Raw genomic sequence first — 18943 nt, 5'->3', positions numbered from 1 at the left:
CCTAATAATCCTTTAGGTGAGTGTATTTGGGTGAAACTACAATAATTTTTCATAACATCCACTTTCTAAAATGCTCTATGTACCATGACAACGAACAGTTAAGACAAAATAATAGTATTTCTAACGTATTAACAGAATTTTAAGAAAAAATATTATTTTATTTCATTTATGAGCAAAAGAACAACATGCATGTTGTCACACTGGGAGTTTTTATGACAAGAGTTGTCACTTGCCACTGACAAACATACTGCTCCAGTCGTGGTGGAGTTTGTAGTGGATTCACGACTTCTGATGCTTCCTCGTCAGACTCGGGCTCAAATTGGTACGGTAAAATCGCCGCCATCTCTAGCTACAAATATAATATACATGACATCCAACCACATGTTATCCTGTAATGCTGTTTGGCGTTCCATTAGCGACAAATGATGAACGCGTTTGACCAATCACAACAGACTACACGATCTGACAAATCACATGACACAAGGTCAGCGGGTAGGAGGAGCCTAGACGGTTGAATCACGGAACGTATCATTTGAGAGTCAGTCAAGAAGTAAGGTACGAATAACTGCTTTTATTACGAAATTATAGTGTTTTACACATTGTATTTACATAAAGTTGTTGATGGACACTCCATAAACCAAAGTAGGACCTTAAAAACCATATGCTATGTTCTCTTTAATGTTCAATTTAAATACATTTAAGGGAGAGCTCCTCCCATAAACACAATGTGAATTGTATAAGGCCATTTTAGTTGTCATTTTTTAGTTGCTTATATATGCAAACATGTGTATATACTGTATATGCCTCAGTCATGTGTTTATTGTTATATTATTTTCAACAGTTTTATATGAAACTCTAAACACATTAGACTTTATTCACAATATTAAGCTGGTAACTGTCAGACTGCTATAAAAATTGAGAGTTACTTGGGATATATTTATAAGTAAACATTTATATCTACTTCGCTACAAGTCTTCCACATGTCTACCACATGACTCCAAACACTTTTGTTCCCTTTCGTTTTTGTACGATAAGGTTGTGTAAACACTTCATTACTAAGGTAACTGTTATATCGACTTCAGGTATTGCATCATGTTTTCCCTTCCACATAAGTAGTAGCATTTATTTTTATTGTTTCAATGAGATCATGGTCGATAGAAAGGAACATTTAAGAGGGAAACATTTTTTATTTCACAATTACAATGATCATTTTCAAACTTTAATGACTGAGGTTACAGTGACCCCAAACAATGAGGAAGTGAAGCAAACCTTAACAGGAGTTAAATTGTTACTGCAGTTAATAGCTGCTGGAATGTTAACAAAAAGTAAATACTAAGCAAAAATGTTACATTTATTTAGGGTTGATTAATAAAAACAAGAAGCATAGGTCGAGGGTGGCCATGGGACAAAATGAGAAACAAAACAGTTTAAAAAAGGGAGAGTAAGTTATGTATCACAATTCAATCAATAAAATAAAACACAAAAGGCTACATAACTCCCTAACACAAATCACAAAGCAAAATGTACAAAAAAGCAAGAAACATACTACATAGGCCTATATGCTTATTATTATGATAGAGAGGAGTTTGTCACAAGATAGTCTCAGATAGTTCATTTCCATAAGCAAAAACTTATCTTGTCAAGGCTAACCTAAGCATAGAATGTCATTATAATCTCATAAGTGTATACAACATCTTTAGGAACGTCAAAAGTATTATACAATGTCAATTTTTACACAATTATGCTCCTCATCTATCTGCTCTCTAAACTGATATGGTGCTGATCTCTTTGAGATCCAAATGGTTTGCTGAAGTTCTCCCGATTTTATTTTAATGTAGTTTCTCACCCTTTCGATTTACCCTTGTTCATATTTAGCAATGGCTGTCTTCATTTCAGATTCTGTGAGCTTAAAGACATCACCACTCTCTTCTTTTCCAGCAACCATCTCCTCTATCTTCTTCAGCATGTCTGAAACCTGAGCACTATTCCCTGTCTGAGCAAAATGAACTCTATTTCCACAGTTATCCATCAGTTTTTTTACATTTTGGTGCTGCTTAAAAAGTTCTATGTTCTGATTTTTCTGATCATCAGTAATAAAAATGATGATAACCCTCTCCCAGCAACTATTGTCCAAAATCTTATTCATATCCTCCATTATCTTTTCCTCCTCTTTAGTCAAATGCTTCACTGGTATGACTAGAAGGACAGCAAAAGGCTTACTGGAACACATTGAGATGCAGAATTGTATGTTTTCTTTAATTTCCTCCAGTGAGAGATCAGAGTTGAACCAGTCAGGAGTGTCAATGAGAGACACCTTCTCCCCAGCAACTGTTCCTCTCTCTACCGTTATATTCTGAATGGCTGTAGAGATATAAGCCTTTCCCATCTCTTTTCTTACCATGTTTCTTACACCAGTCTTCCCATATTCAGAAATGCCCAGCAGGACAATCATTAGTTCTGATGCAACAGTTAAATCAGTTTGACCTGGAAAAATGATAAAAGATTAGGGCTTCAAGCCAAATGTACTATTATATAATGTCAGGCATGCATGTCTTTTATCATCCAGAAGTTAGCTTCCACAAGGTAACTCTACCATACATCTCTAGCAATTTACAAAATTACATTTTTAGACTAAGATTTAATTTCCTCTTGGTATGCATGTTCAATCATTATAAACACAGTTAAGGACTTTCCCATGTTTTTAAAATGATTTATTTTGTATTTGAGTAGCTCGACTAGCAACTTTCAGTATAAACTGCTTCTGAATGTATAATCCTTTCAGTTCCCCCAACTGAGACCTGTATCAATAATATATTTAGAGGTAATAAAGATCATACTCACTGGAAAATAACATGTTTTTTAACATGTTCCAGATGTAACTGAATGAATCATACAGCCAGGAATTTTCCTGATAAAAGCAAATTTGTTTATAAATTATTATCATAATAATCAAATATTTTCTCTGCTATAAACTTGTTTTTCACAGTGATTTCACATATAAAAATTATATTTACATATAGGAAAGCACAACTGCATGTGGCAGCTAAGAGACTAGTATAAAAAAATCAATATGTTTGCCTTTTGAGTTGTCTTCAAGTTACTTCAAAATAATTAGCATACAAAAATAAACACTACAGTCATGAATCAAGGCATCAATTTTAACCCGAGCTTTTGTTTTATAAGAGGGAACCGTATTCAAGTGAAGATCCTGTAAGTGTCAGAACTGAAAACGCTCTTCTTACTAAAATGACAACTGTTATTGACACTATGACATAGAGAAGTTAAACACGGCCACCACAGAAGAATATCAACGACTTTTTTCTCGCCCACTGGTTGGTGCCTGACAGTACTGAAGTAACACAAATTGCGCTGAACCAGATAGAGCGAGCAAGCAATAAACATGCCGTTAAAGATCGCAAAATATTGTGCAGTCAGTGCCTGGTTGTGGAAGAACACAGTTGCTGCATAACCTTCTTTCGGATTCCGACATTAGTATTGCATGGTTGAAGTTTATTTCTAAAGACGTTCCACCTCACCCAGATTATTTTTGGCTCCGCACCAGCCATCCAACCAACGAACAGAGGGCGGGCTGAGAGAAGTGACATTTACTTCACATACTTTACAAAAGTCATTCACAGCCATATTCATCTATTTCGCTCGATGGTTTTGTTATCGCCCCATACCTGGTGTTTACAGTGGAAGTTCGAGGCGGCTGAGCCGGAGCATTACATACTTTATGTGATTGGCTTACGGGTAAACCAATGATTTTAAACTTCAGACAAGTGCCCCCACACGAGAAAGTAAACGCTTGTCAATTATGCCCTTCCAGACAGCATTTGATATTACCAGGCTACTGATAGCCCTTTTCGCACAGGATTTGTGTGTGTGTTGTGTGTGCGCACAGACACTGCGGAGGCCTCAGGGCCTGCATATCCACGACTCTCTTCAGAGACGTAATGGTCATTTAAAAAAAAAAAAACATCTTTAGGGTCAATAACCTGACGGGTATTGACTCCATTGGTTCGAATGGGGTACCAACCAGACTCTTGAGCACTATACCTAAGTCCCATGAAGTTACTGTTGTTCTAGTGGGCGCTCTTAATCGTTTAGCTCCACTAATGAAGCGGATCACTAACGGCTGATTCCCCGCAGAAACTCCATCAATCAGAGCATGGCAAGCCAAAATGGCCGCAACATAAACTCTGAGGGTACCAGGACATGTCCCTGAAGACAGTTTTTCCTGCAGAAACTCCAGCACTGGAACAATCTGGCAGTAAACTAGGTCTGCCTGCTGTGTCTGAAGGAGTTTTTTAATAAGTTTTATTACGTTTAAATCTTTACTCTTTATTATAGTTTGATTAACATAATGTGTGTGCCTTAATGAAAATGTTTACGCAGAAATTGTGAGGGGTTATGTGCTGATATTAAATGTGCCTGTGTTTTTGTGTGAGTGGAAGGAGGAACTGAGCCAAAGGTCAGTTGGGGGTGAAACAGGGTGAAATTGCACGCACACACATAGGTTTGTAACAGGTAAAGAATGCAGTGTGTTCTCTAGAAAGTAGAGTGGGGGATGAAGTGTTGTGTTTTAGAATCTGGCAGAAGTGGAGGGAAAAAAGTGATGAAAACCATTCGCTGAAGACAAAGAAAGAGCGTGCTATTGGAGGAGCCAAAAAGAGAGGCGGAGGAAGACAGAACGACGAGAAATAATATAAATACTGTGTGAAACTGTTTTCTGGGTTGTTGTGCTTGAGACGTTGTGTCTGAAACAACCCAGCGCTGTTTCTGATCAATAAACTTCAACATTTGTTAGAGTTGCCTCTTTCCAATGACCACGCAGGACCATATAAAGTCCATCATGTCACACACCACCTTTCGTAAACACGCCATCTAAGGGCATACATTTTCCTAGTGGAGGGAGCCATAGCGCTTAAATGGTCTCTACTATATCAACTGAAAGTCCAGCATCTCTTAGTTGTCCCCTTCAAGGGCCAGGCATGGAGGTTCCAGAGCTCGGGACGGGGATGAGACACTTTCCCCTGTGCCTGAGATAAAAGATGTCTCACCACTGGAATCGCCCAAGGCGAGCCATCAAGGAGTGATACTAGATCTGAGAACCACACTCTGGTCAGCCAACAGGGAGCTGTCAATAATAGGCGAGACCCCTGTAGACAGACCTTGGTCAGGACTCCAAGGAGCAACGCGATCGGAGGAAATGCATAAAGACGCAGTCTGGGCAACGTATGGGCCATCCCGTCCAGACCCAAGGGAGCTGGAGGAGTCAAAGAGAAGTAGAGTGGACATTGTGCTCTCTTCTGTGAAGCAAAGAGGTTCACATCTGCTTCGTAAAAATTTTCCTAGATTTGATTGACTACTTCGGGGTAGAATTTCCATTCCCCATTTGTCACAGCTTGTCTGGACAGCAAGTCTGCTCCCACATTCATATGCCCCGGAATGTAAATCGCTCTGAGGGAAAGGAACTTACCCTCTACCCAAAGCAGAACCTGCTGCGCCAGTTTGTTCAATGTGGCACGACCGTACTCCGCCTTGGTGATTTATGTAAGAGTCTACCGCCATGTTGTCAACCCCCATTTCAGGGCCTGAAATACAAAATCATTTCGATGCAATTGATGTGCCATTCGAGAAGATGACCTATCCAAATCCCTTGGGCAGGACGGCCATTTAAGACCCCACCCAACCCATGAGTGGGACCTTAAGTCAGAAATCGAGGTATGAGCCATTTAGAAAGGGTATGGAGCCCCTGGCGCATAACCTGTAGTCCCAGAAGCGGCCTGAAAAGCACGGCGACCCACTCCCCTATCTCTACGAGTTGGAGCATGATTTGCCACACTCTTCTTTTGGACCTCACTCCTGAGGTAGACTGGACCAGAACTGGCCTGAGCACGGCAGGGATTAAACCTAACGAATGCCTCCTCATGGCGCTAATGGAGGCATTTATTAGATATAGTCTGATGAAAACACGAAGGCGAAATGAGAGCATTTATGAGACATAGCCTAATAAATCGACGTTGAGTGCACAAAGACGCGGGAAGAGTATGGTTAACTCATGGAGTTCATGGAGATGACCAAAAAAGGGGAGTGGGCGTCGATAATGCCTGACAGAAATCTGTCATCCAGTTTTGAGCGCTTGGGGACCTCTTGCTCCTGCGGCCAGTCGAGATTTAGCACCTCAACTGCCTGAGTCACCACCCCCAGTTCATGCTCGATCGTGAGCGGGACGCTCCAAGGAGGTGCACTCTGTAACGAGCAAGGCGGGATGAGAGTCATGAGGGAATGTCGCGAGGCCGGTGAAACAAGTGATAATGAGGAGGAGGAGGGAAAGAAGCATAAAAAGATGAGGGACAGGAGTGTACTACAAGAGAGGACCAGGCCTCGATTTTATGTAATGTTTTATTATGTTTGTATGCCGTAGAAGCCATCGCCAGCCGCCAGGGGGCGGAGGAGGACCAAGCCATCCACCGAGCGCCCAAGACTACCGCATGGCACAGTACACTCTCAAACATCGCAGATGCAAGGGAAACCAAGTCCTCCGCCCGATCTGAAGAAGTGATGGGGCATACTTCAGAGGTGGGCGCTAGGACCTTGCGATGTGAGAGCGTGTGAGAGAGGATGAACCCATCTCATGCGCTTCAGCCATATCAAACAAAACTTGAAACAAAACTCATGTGAGTTATAATCAGAGAGGAGCGTCTTGCAAGGAGGGAAGCATCTGTTCTCTGACTCTGCCATTTTAAGTAATGTATCTCTATAAAGAGATATTCTTCTCACAGACTGATAGCAACGCACACACATACAAAGCGGTCCTTGAAGACCAAAGAACCTGAGAATATGTTTGTTTATCACAGATTTTTAGACCTCAGGTATGTGTAATTAGCTACGTCACCCACCAAGGTTACTTTGACATGTTCGGCACACATGCTTCACAACCGGTCGAACAAAGAATGTTCCAATGGCAAATTGAAATACAGCATCAAGAGTAGCTTTTGATAGGGAAACACACAAACGTTTTAAGTAGACCTTATACAAAGTATTCTATAAAACAATAAACAAGGCCAGTTCATGACTCCTTTAATGAACAAGATAACGCTAATTACATTATTAAAATACTCAGTAGGCAATTACAGTTTTTAAAAATCATAAATCTTTCATTTAGAACAATATGTGATACCTCAGTCTGGGGTAGTATCCATTGCTGCATTCTGTCCAGTGCTTCTTTATTCTTCATGCAATTCAGGAGTCCTTCATCCTCATGGAATAGGATGTCCACTGTGAGTGTATTTTTCCTGTTTACACACTTGCTGCTTTCTGGTACAATTTTCTCTGGGTCAAATGTGTGATGGAGCACCATGAAAGCTGATGGTTTAGACTCTGTTAAAATATAGAGGTTAAATTAATCTTTTTACATTTACATTTAGCAGACACTTTTATCCAAATAGACTAACAGATCAGATAAACAATGGAAACAACATAGGGACAACAGAAAGAATAAGTGCAATAAAAAACGGGTCTCATATTGCCTACAGCAGTATACAAGCTAATTTTTTTTTTAAATAGTAGAAAAGAGATAGAAGTCAGAACTGATTGGTCTGGTATTGATGGAAGAAATGTGTTTTCAGACAATTCTTAAACATGGCTACATAATCTGCTGATCTTGCAGCAGTGGGCAGATCCACAGATGTGGAACCGATCCGAAGAAAGTTTGAGATAATTTTTATCTTTTTGGGATGGCACCACAAGATGTTGTTCGTTTGCAGAGCGTAGGGATCTGGCAGGTACATAAGTCTGCATTAGCGAGTGAAGATAAAGGGGTGCCCAATCAGTGGTGGTTTTATAGGCCAAGAGCAAAGTCTTGAATTTGATGCGAGGAGTGACGTGTGCTCTCTTCAGTGCATTGAAGATCACCCTTGCGGCTGCATTCTGGATCATCTGTAGAGGTTTGGTTGTGCAAGCTTGAAGTCCAGCCAGTAGCGCATTGTAGTTGTCCAGTCTGGACAGAACAAGAGCCTGGACTAGGACTTGGGTAGCATGCTCGGATAGGTCTAGTTCGCTTTCTGTCGTTCTCTCAACTTTGTGGCGAACCTACAGATGGGGTTTGACTTGAGAACCCATCATCTTCTGACTAGTTTTGAAAAGGCCAATGAAATTGGCAATATAAATTTGCATTCCAGACTCCGCCCCCGGATATCCGTGTATAAAACGGAGACGGCGTGCATTCATTCACCTTTTGTTCTAAGAAGCCTTCGATCTTATGATCTCTGTAGTGATCTACGCTGATCTTCTGAATCTGCTGGAATCTTACGAAGTGGTCAAGCGGACTGTCCCTTCCTGCAGCAACTTCCCCTGGGCATCTTGGCAGTTCCAGAGGTGTTCGAGAGAGCAAAATTTCTCCAGCACGGCATGTCCCACTGTTCTCGTGGGTGCAACACACTCATCGAGGACGGGGACGGACACGATGTCTGCCTCAAGAGCGGTGAAGGTGATATGGGGATTATTGTGAGCGTTCATTCATCAGCCACAGGCTTCGCAGACCGTTCGCATCCCGTCTCGTTTGTCTGATCGTTCCCCGAGAGACGGCCCATTCCGTCTTGTTCCTCAGCCACGTATTCGGAAGCGGTGCGTGATGATGATAAGGTGTCCCTTGCAGCATCAGAGGGTAACTTACTGGCATCCGACCCCGACAATTCCTCGGAATTCCCTACCTCGGGGGATCGAGCCCAGGAATAGGCGGACATCGAAATGTCAGCCATGCTTTCCCAGGCCGCTGTGAGCATTGGGCTGCAGTGCATGCACTGCCTCTGCCCCAACGCTCCAAGTCGTGCCCGCCCCCAGTGCCGTATTTTCCGGAAGGGCATGAGGAACTCAGTAAGACTAGGAACGTCCCCTTTTCAGCACGTACATGTCAAACTAGTCCAGTCGCCCTTACTTCCCTCAATGGTGGGGCAGCTAGAGGATACATTGATGTCCCCCAGGTGGAGGATGCCGTCGCAGTGCACTCGTGCCCGCAGATGGCAGCCACCTGGAGGGCTCGACCTACACTCCCGTCCAAAGCGTGTATATTTTCAGCATCTCTGGCGTCGAAAGCTTACACTGCTGTGGGGCAAGCTTCCCCCTCACCACGCCATGGCCATCCTGCAGGTCCACCAGGCCAAGACATTGAAAGAGCTCCAGGAGGGTAAGACCGACCCAGGGCTTAACCAGGAACTCCGCACCACCACCGACCTCGCTCTACCAAGGTGACCACGTGGGCCCTGGGTCAGACAATGTCCACACTTGTGGTCCAGGAGAGATGCTCCCTGGTTGAACCTTGCACAGATGACTGACGCCGCTAAAGTCCGCTTTCTCGAAGCACCCATCTCGCAAGGGAGGCTGTTCGGTGATACTGTCAAGGGCTTCTTCCAGCAGCTCTCGACAGTAAAGAAGCAGACTGAGGCTATGAAGCATATCCTCCCCCGCCGCCGTGCACCGTCTGGTTCCCAGCAGTCCTGCTCCTCTTCGATGCCCCCCACTCAGGCGGTTCCCCTTCCCATCCACTGGATGGCTACAATTTCGGGCTAGCGCTCACGTCTGACAGGCCCAGTCCAGTCAGTGTCGCTTTGCTAGAGATTGTGATGCGGCATAGCGGCGTGGTGTTTTCCATAGGAACCCCATCTGTCGTTTCGACACAATGTGGAGATACCAACAGAAACGGAACGTCTTGGTTACGGGTGTAACCTCTGTCTCCTGATATAGGGAATAACACGTTGTGTCCCTCATGCCACAATGCGTGCCGCCCGCTGCAGCAGTCGAGAGTGGCTCTCAGGCTCATCAGCCCAAAGGTGAATGAATGCATAACAAACGAAATCAGCACGAAATCAAACGCAACTTCAACACGTGACCAACGCGGTAGTAAACAAAGCAACAAAACTGCGTATTAACTCAATAAGACAAGATTAATCAATTACACTTATGCGCTTCAGTTGACTTCAGCTGCAACAAACTGCTTCTCATTAAATATCATTAAATAATAAATAAACATCTTTCTCTATAGAATTTAAATCAATAAATGAATTATACTACATAGGCCTAATAGTAGAGTGACAGTTAGAGTTGTTGCAAAATTAAAACTCACTCCCATTACGTGCACTAATTCATTTTAAATATTGTATTATTTTATCAAAGTTTGAGATACATGACAGCAAAAGACTTTATGTGTTTCAACACTAAATACATTGTCACATTCAGTACATTACCTGAGAGTTTGTTAAGTGAATTCAATGCAGCTTCAATGTCTGTTCCTGCCCTTGAAACAACAGGGCAGATAACCAATATAAAATCACACTTATCAACGGACTTCACCTCCTCTAGACCTGTTACATGTTGAAGGACATTTCTGACATGATGAGTCCTAAACTGATTTCCAGCTACATGAATGTAATATTTGTTCCCTTCAAAAGAAAGAGAATTATAGATTAATGCTTAAAGTCACTTAATTCCAGTAATAAATGACAGAAGCAAGTGATATAGGCCCGGTTTCACAGACACAGTTTAGTTTAAGCCAGGACTATGCCTTAGTTGAATTAAGATATTTATGTTGCTTTTTAAAAAATGCCTTAAAAGGATACATTACTGGTGAGCATCTTCAGACAAAATAATGATTTGGATATATTTTAAGATATTTCTGGGCAAATTATATTCAGTTAAAACAGGTCACCTTTAAGTATGAGACTAGCCTTAAGCCTAGTCTGATCAGCCGGCCCATAGTCATTTGGTTTGATCAATTCAACTTAATCTGATAAAAATTTTAGAAGAGTTTAGATGAATTTACCTGATATCGTACACAGTTCATCTGTGGTTATCATCACAAACGAGTCAATGTCGCTGCTGGCCCCTCCTGTCTGTTGGCATTCAGGTTGCATGTCTATTGTAAGATTCGATCTAAAATTGATCATCAAAGTATTTTGCATGTTATGTTAATCCATAAACGTACAATTTACAGTGTGCATTTTAGGAAGAAGTCCAAGACAAAAAATCCCCACAAACGTAGTTTTTCTATATCCTACAGTTGTGTCTGAGTTGCAACTGGCGTGCATGGGCGTAAATCCCTCACCCATCAGAGGGTTGCCCCCCCAAAATCATTAAAAATTGCACAGTCTATTTTGAAATACATTTTTATGTATACCTAAAATTATTGTGTATTTAGAAAAAAATAATAACGCAAAAATGTGTTTTATGTTGAGAAACACCTGCTTCACAGTGTTTTGGCCCACTCCCTGCTTTCCCCGTTCATCATTCTCAACTACCCTACACATAAATAAGGTATGTGGCTCAGTTCATTAGAAGTTGTTGAACTCCAGTAAGAAGGCTAATTTATTCACTTTAAATGAAGTGATTCTCTTAAATGTAGTTGATGCTGATTCATTAATAAATTAGTTTTGGACAAGAATGCTGATTACCGATGTATTTTACATGAATCTACTTTGTTAGAGATAAATTGTGCATATAATCCATATATCCTTTGTTTATGCCTCCTTGTCTCCTGTCCTTGTCCACGACAGACGCCAGGAGAGCGCAAAGTCGCCTGGTTGCATAAAGCACCTTAAGTTTTTACCTTAAGTGTGACACTTGAGGAGTCATTTCCCTTTACCAAAGACAATAGGAAAATAACTTAAGTAAAACTTAAGGTATATTTAAGGCCACACTTAAGGGGAAAGTACACTTTAGGTGCTTTATGCAACCGGGCCCTGGCGCTTTGGAAAAGAAGAGAAGGCTCCAATCACATTTTGCGTCTAAAACCGGGCCCCACTCCAATTTTTCCAAAGCGCCTTGACTTTACGCTCTCCTGTCTGTCTCCTCTTCGCTGCTGCACATCGCATTTCCCGTTTATCTGAGCAGGAAATGTGCTATTTCATCAATATTGACTATTTAAATGATCAAATTATTGGAATCATACAGAAAACAAATGTATAGCGCAGAACAGGTTTCATTTATTCAAATGTATTTTATGTTATCATTATTTGTGTTTTTATTTTATTTTCTGCCTCCCCTGACCGGACGTCACTGGTATGACTGAAAGTAGAGCAAATCAATGGCAGTGGTTCATTTTGAGTGACAGTGAAACTGACCACTCACATCAATTTTCTAAATGGATGCGGTTAGTTTTTTCCTATCATTCCGCCATCTGGGGGGTTGTTCACTACAGGGGGTGTATTCCAGAAAGCAGGGTTAATTTATCGTCAGCTAAACCGTGAACTTTTGGTTAATTAAACCTAACCTTGCTTACTCATGGTATGTCGGTTCCAAAATTCCCTGAGAATTTTAATCAACCTCCAGAAAGATACCCAGAGTTAACAATTGCTCACATAAACAACTTGAAGACAATGTCAACGGATCAGAGATTTCACAAGTCACCATGGAAACGGTCGGGAAGTTTAACGTTTTTGGTTATAAGTCAGAGTTTTTTTCACAGAAAACTTAAATCTGCATCAGTTTATAAACTGCGGGATAAAAATCATAAAATTAAATTATTTAAGTTTTGTGTTCATAAAACTATACACGCTATAAATTAAATATTTTAATTATATGCAGTATTTTTATACTATAATATTTAAAACATATACTCATCATGGCTATCTTTGTTACATAAGGTGAAGATTTGTTGATATGTTTGTAACCGTTATTTTAACCTGTCCACGGTGTTTTACCAAAATAGTGTTATGTATATGTATTTAATCACATTGATAATTTTGAAGGCAGTCTTAAAGCTCTTTTTTGTTCCTTCTCTGTATGTGCCTTAGAAAAAATCTACCTTTATTTGGTTTTCTGAAAAACGGACGTAACCTTGTATCAGCTTTATTTGCAACAGTTGCTAATGTAGTCATATTAAGGGAGTTTCTTTTAATTTTAGAAACTACTACATTGGTCATAATGTAGTAGTTATAATGATGTAATGCTTTTCAGTACACTACACTACGATTGATAATTAATTTACAGTAGAGGATGAAGGTCTGCTGGGAAAACCTTGGAAACCTGCCAGCCTGGGAATCAAATTTGCAACCTTTGCATTTTAAATCTGGCTCTCTAACCATTAGGCCACATATATCTTTGACCCAATGCATCAATATTGCAAAATACGTGGACAAGAGTAATGATATGCGATAGTGCATCCCTATTAACATCCTTTAACTGTTGGAAATTGTATATTTTGATATTTGGAGATGTTTTAATAAACCTCATTCAAAGTGTATTATTTAATATACATACATAGAGTTAAACTTTAACCGTTTACATTATTTTATTTAAAGATTATTTCATTTTAAAGGTTAAATAATAAAGTTAATAAAAAATGAGTTGTGATTGCGATGGGTGAGATTGAAAATGTAATTGTATTATTGCTGCAAAATTATAAAGCATTATACGTATTCTGTGCTGTAACGCTCACTTGACGCTCATAAAAAATGTACGACGACGCAAAACGCAGACGACCCATAAAGCTGAGTAACATTTCCTTAAAATAAACTAACCCTGGGACATATCTTCAGAGAGTGAGTTGCTATGGTTACTTTCATACCCTGAAAGAAATCTCCGTTTTTGGAACCAAAAATTTAGGTTATCAGCTAACTACCCTTTAATTTACCCGGATATGTCGCATAACCAGTTTACTGTAATATTCCCCAGCTGTGTTTCTGCACGTCTGTGTGGAAAACTACTGTTATGGCTTGCCTTTGTTTATTTAAGGATGTTTTATCTTTTTCAAACCCAAATATTTCTGATATCAAGAGATATTTAGCTTAGACTTAAGGTCTATATTATGGGTGAAATACATTAAAAACGGATACCTGCAGTGGGTTTGAACAACGACGACGACTACAACAACAACAACAACCAAACACTGTAAAAAGCAAACGCACTCGTATTGTCTTACATTTCAAATTTTGTTATGGTAAGAAATATGTTAGCATTCCTAAAATACTATCTTCACGTTTCTTTTATACATTTCTCCCCAAACAAAGGCTTTAAAATGTAAAGCAAATGTCAGCTGCACTCACCTCCTCTGCTGCGCACTTTCTTCTACAAAAACAACAAGATCTTTCACTTTCGTTTTGACTCTGTCATTCCTTTTTTACTATCACTTTTTGTTTTAGGTTGCTACTTAATATGTCTTTCCATCTTACAAATTTAATATGGCAGCCCAATCCTGCCAAAATAAAAAATACAAAAGTAAATCCATGAAGAAATGTAAAAAAGCGAAATTAATTTTCCAAAGAAAATACGAAAATATTGATATTTAAACTTATATTATTTATTCATTTTAACATTTATTGTTCTTTTTGTACATTTTTGTATTTCTTTTATGTATTTATGCTAATGTATATTCATTTCCACACTCATTTATTTTCACATTTGTTTATTTCTACATGTGTTTATTTCTACATTTCTGCATCCACATGGTAATGATGGGGCGTGTCTTGCTTCAGACATGGCTGTCGAGCACAGTGTGCTACTGTATGCAACTGGTAAACTTTAAGGCCATAATAACATCTTTTGCTTTAACAAAATAACATGCAAGAGAGGAGTGTGACCACATGAAACAATTATATTGTATATAACAGCATTTGCTACAGTAAACTGCAGCATACTATATTTTAGAATTATATACTGTAGAGCACTATAGTAGGATTTAAAAGCCTTTAAGGAAATAAACCATGATTTTATCATTTTGTAAGTATAGAAAGAAACCATGTTTTGGGGCAGATTTGTTTGACCACAGTTCCACTACAAATACCATGGTTAACTCTGGTTATAATGTAGCAACAACCTGGTTAAATTGTGGTCACAATGGCTTAACTAAAGTGGCCATTTTATTTGCTTAAATGGAAAGATTAATTTCATAAGGGAACACTACATCTGAGAATTTTACTTTACTTTAGTAAATACTATTGTATACACTATAGCAGGGCTATTCAAGCACCTGTTCATCATTTTAAATGAATCCTGAATGATTAGCTTTGCCAGATGTGTTTGATTAGGGTTGGAAATCAACTCTGCAGGATGCTGGCCCATCCAGGACACTTGAGAGAGAGAGAGAGGGGTGTTGTGCCGAAAAATGCACCCCTGCCAGATTAAGCACCCCCTTCTAACACACGCTGTCTGATTGGCTAATTCTAACCACTCCCCTCCCCACACCTAATCCTAACCCCTCCCCTAACACCTAATCCTCACCCTAACCATTGTGGGGATGAGGGGGTGCATAATCTGGCAGGGGTGCATTTTTCAGCATAACACCGGCCCTACCTAATAAGCGATGTAGGCAGTTGCATGGTGCCTCCTTGGCCACAAGGGGGCCCCTGCCGTTCGTGAAAGTTTTATTTACTTGCTCGTTGTGTCAATCATCATGTGTGTTAGCTTTAAACTGTGCAAGATTACAAATAAAAACTCTATAACACACTATCCGTCTGGTATAGAGTAGAGGAAGAAGAGGAAAGAAGATGAGAAAAGAAAGGATCAAGAAAAGAAAGGATCAAGAAAAGGGTAAGTGTTCAATTAAAAATGTAATCAATTTTAACAAGTATATAATAATAATGTATATAAAACATTTTTGAAAATAAGCTGTGTGTACTTGTAAAGGTTGGGTACAAGGACTATCCGCTCAGTAAACATACTAAATGGCGTTTTATTTTTAAATAAATTATGCTTAATGTGTTCTGTGAGGGTTAGTGTGGAAGGGGAAAGAATAATTTGAACAATGTGTGTGTGTGTCTTGTTTTGGTCTCCGTGTGTGAGTGTATGCGGGCGTGTGTGTGTGTTTTGCACCTTAGGGGCACTTTTGAAGTATTTTCCAAAGAATGAACTTAAAGCTGTTGAAAATGCAGATCAGTTAAATAACTTTCTTATAGATTTCACTTAACTGAAATACAACTAAATAGCCTTTTTATATTAATAATACTACATGTACAATGCTTTATTTGTAAAACATATATTAAAAAATTATAAAAATTAACACAAAATACTAAATTATCATAATGAGCTGTCAAATTTACTTCAGTTTTTCCATCTATTTTGTGCAGCAGCTGCCTCCTCCTCACATGTCAGTCTTGGCCCTGTCTCAGCCTACATTGGCCTTGCTTCCAGCTTATCTGTTGCCTCCACCACATCCTCCAGTGCAGCTGACATTACCCTTACCTCCAGTGCTGTTGTCTCCACCACATCCTCCAGACACCTTTGAGTGTTAAATAACTTTCAAAATCTTGAAACCCATACAATAAGATATCAATGTGAGCAGCTTGGAATAACACTGAGCACTGGAAATGAGTCTGATCTTGATTGGAAAGACCTTGTCATGGAATTAGAAACACTCCCAACTCTCCCTAAAGACAGCACATTAACTACTTGCATTAATGCATGATAAAGATAAATGTGATTGGTACCCAAATCTTTGGGTAGCTCTTAGCATTTCATGTACTCTCCCAGTGACCGTGGCATCAGCGGAGTGAAGCTTCTCAAAACTTAAGCTAATAAAAACCTACCTCAGATCCTCAACGGCACAAGAACTTTAAATGCACTTGCCATTATTAGCATCAATCATGAGGTTGGCAGCCAGCTATCCCATGATGATATAATAAATGACTTTGCAAGCAAAAAACAAGACGGGCATGGATTTAGGGCATGGCAGCAGAAGGAGATGCCTTGATGGCAAAATTCACTTTACTTTTTTACAGTATCAGGTTAATTTGCACTATTGTGAGGTTTTTTTTGTTGATCTGCAATTGGAATTCTGGTGTCCTTAGAATTTTATTTGAAAGATATTATTTGAATTCACAAATACAGTAAAACTTGTAGTGCATGTTATTACTTTTGATGTTTTGCTTGTAAGCTCGTTCTTTTGACTAAACTGATTGCACACTGTAAGCCTTCCAAGTTATGTTGTGTGTATTTACAAATCAGAATTAACATTTATGCATTTGGAAGATGCTTTTATCCAAAGCAACTTACATTAGTTGCATTATACTATACATTCTGTGTATGTGCGAACCCATGATCTCGGCATTGCTAGAATCATGCTCTAACCACTGAGCTACAGGAAAACCGTAAAGGGATAATATTGTGTTGTTGACTTGACAGATTGTCAGTGTGATATCTGTGTAAGGTTAGTATGTTGTGTACTTTAGATGATGGGGGGCCTCATTTTGTAATCCGTTTAGGGCCCCCAAAATGCTAGGGCAGGCCCTCACCTCAACTTTCGGTTTAAAAAACTGAGAAAACTTTCAGCGAATGTAAGTAAATCTAGCAACTCACTCTCTGAAGATATGTTCCAGGGTCAGTTCATTTAAAGAAAATGTTACCCAGCTTTAGGGGTCGTCTACGCATGTGTGCGTTTTTTATGAGCGTCAAGTGGGCATGACGGCACAGATTAATTATAATGTTTAATAATTTAAAAGCAATAAATAAAGCTTTTTTTGTAATTTCTTTTAACTTTAATATTTAACCTTTTAAAATTAAAAAAATCTTTAAATAAAAGAATTTAAGCTGTTATTGTTTAACTTTATGTATTTATATTAAATACAGTATAAACTTTGAATAAGGTTTATTAAAACATCTGCAAATATCACTGGATAAATATACACGCCTAACAATTTCCAACAGTTAATGGATGTTAATAGTGCAGCATTATAACTCCATTGCATACTCTTGTCCACTTATTATGCAATATTGATGCTTTGGGTCAAAGATATTTGTGGCCTAATGGTTAGAGAGCCAGATTTAAAATGCAAAGGTGGAAAGTGAGACTGCATTTATTTATTTTATTAATTAGGTATTTATTAGAATGATCTTGCTAGTTCTATAAACACCATGCACTGTGCTGTGTTTTCCCTTTTTCTGTTTTCCTGTTTGACCCTGTAAAGCTCCTTTGGATCAATGCACATTGTGAAAAACGCTATATAAATAAACTTGAATTGAATTTAATTGAAAAGTTTGATTCCCAGGCTGGCAGGTTTCCAATGTTTTACTAGGTGACCCCCAATGGGATCATATATGGCATACTGTTCACATATTTACATTTTATAATAATTTTATATCCATTTACATAAAAAATACCTAAAGTAGACTTAAGATTTTCATACTGACTCAATTACATAAAAATGTCTTTCTGGTCCTCAGCCTCCTCCTTCAGTTTAGTCATGAAAGGTCAAAATTACAATTAGCCTTTCAGGATAGGTCCTTTCCATCACTTTTAACATTTGAAAAGCCATGGCCTTTTACCAACAAATCAAAAGAAACTAAATGTATGTGTATTTGAAAGGGAAATATAAAGGGTACATGATTATTATGTATGACTGGGCGTAACATTTTAAACCTCTGTCCCAGCAGACCTTCATCTGCTGTAAATTAACTATCATTAATGGTGTTGTGAAATGAAATGCATTAAACAAATCTTTCCCAAAATTATGACCAATGCAGTAGTTTCTAGAATTAAAAGAGTGTCTCCATTAATATCACTACATCAGCAGCTGTTGCAAATAAAGCTGATGCAAGGTAAAGTCAGTTTTCAGAAAAAGTACTGCATATATTTATATACTTAATTAAATAATTATTTTTTTAGCATTTATAGTTTTATAAACATATAACTAAAATAATTTAATTTTATGAATTTTATTATCATCTCAGGTGTTTTGGAGCCGACATACCCCGAGTAATTTGGTTTGGGTTAATCAACCGAGAGTTCTGTGTTTAGCTGACGGTTAATTAACCCTGCTTTCTGGAACACACCCCAGAGGGGTATTGCACAAAACAAAGATAAGGGATTAAGACGGGACATGTTGGTTATTCTGATTGACATAAGCCTCAAGTCGGTTGCATGAATGCAGCTCAAATTTAACCCAGCCAAGTTACTATGGTGATTTATTATGTGCAGCTAACCTGCTCCAGACTAACAGTCCGGCTAAAATTA

At 39.1% G+C, this 18943-nt stretch overlaps 1 protein-coding gene across 1 annotated transcript; it reads right to left on the bottom strand.

Moving 5' to 3' along the window:
* Nucleotides 1–1173: 1173 nt before the first annotated feature.
* Nucleotides 1174–14088, bottom strand: LOC130419438 (uncharacterized). The gene is made up of 6 exons (XM_056746184.1): nt 14043–14088; nt 10823–10932; nt 10248–10442; nt 7187–7386; nt 2842–2908; nt 1174–2484 (listed from the first exon to the last, which is right to left on the bottom strand). The coding sequence occupies exons 2-6, from the start codon at nt 10911–10913 to the stop codon at nt 1856–1858; spliced, it is 1182 nt and encodes a 393-aa protein (XP_056602162.1). The 5' UTR covers nt 10914–10932; nt 14043–14088; the 3' UTR covers nt 1174–1855.
* Nucleotides 14089–18943: the final 4855 nt, after the last annotated feature.

Source organism: Triplophysa dalaica, chromosome 4, assembly GCF_015846415.1.
Source record: "Triplophysa dalaica isolate WHDGS20190420 chromosome 4, ASM1584641v1, whole genome shotgun sequence".
Lineage (NCBI taxonomy): Eukaryota > Metazoa > Chordata > Actinopteri > Cypriniformes > Nemacheilidae > Triplophysa > Triplophysa dalaica.
This window is presented reverse-complemented; position numbering and strand designations above follow the sequence as displayed.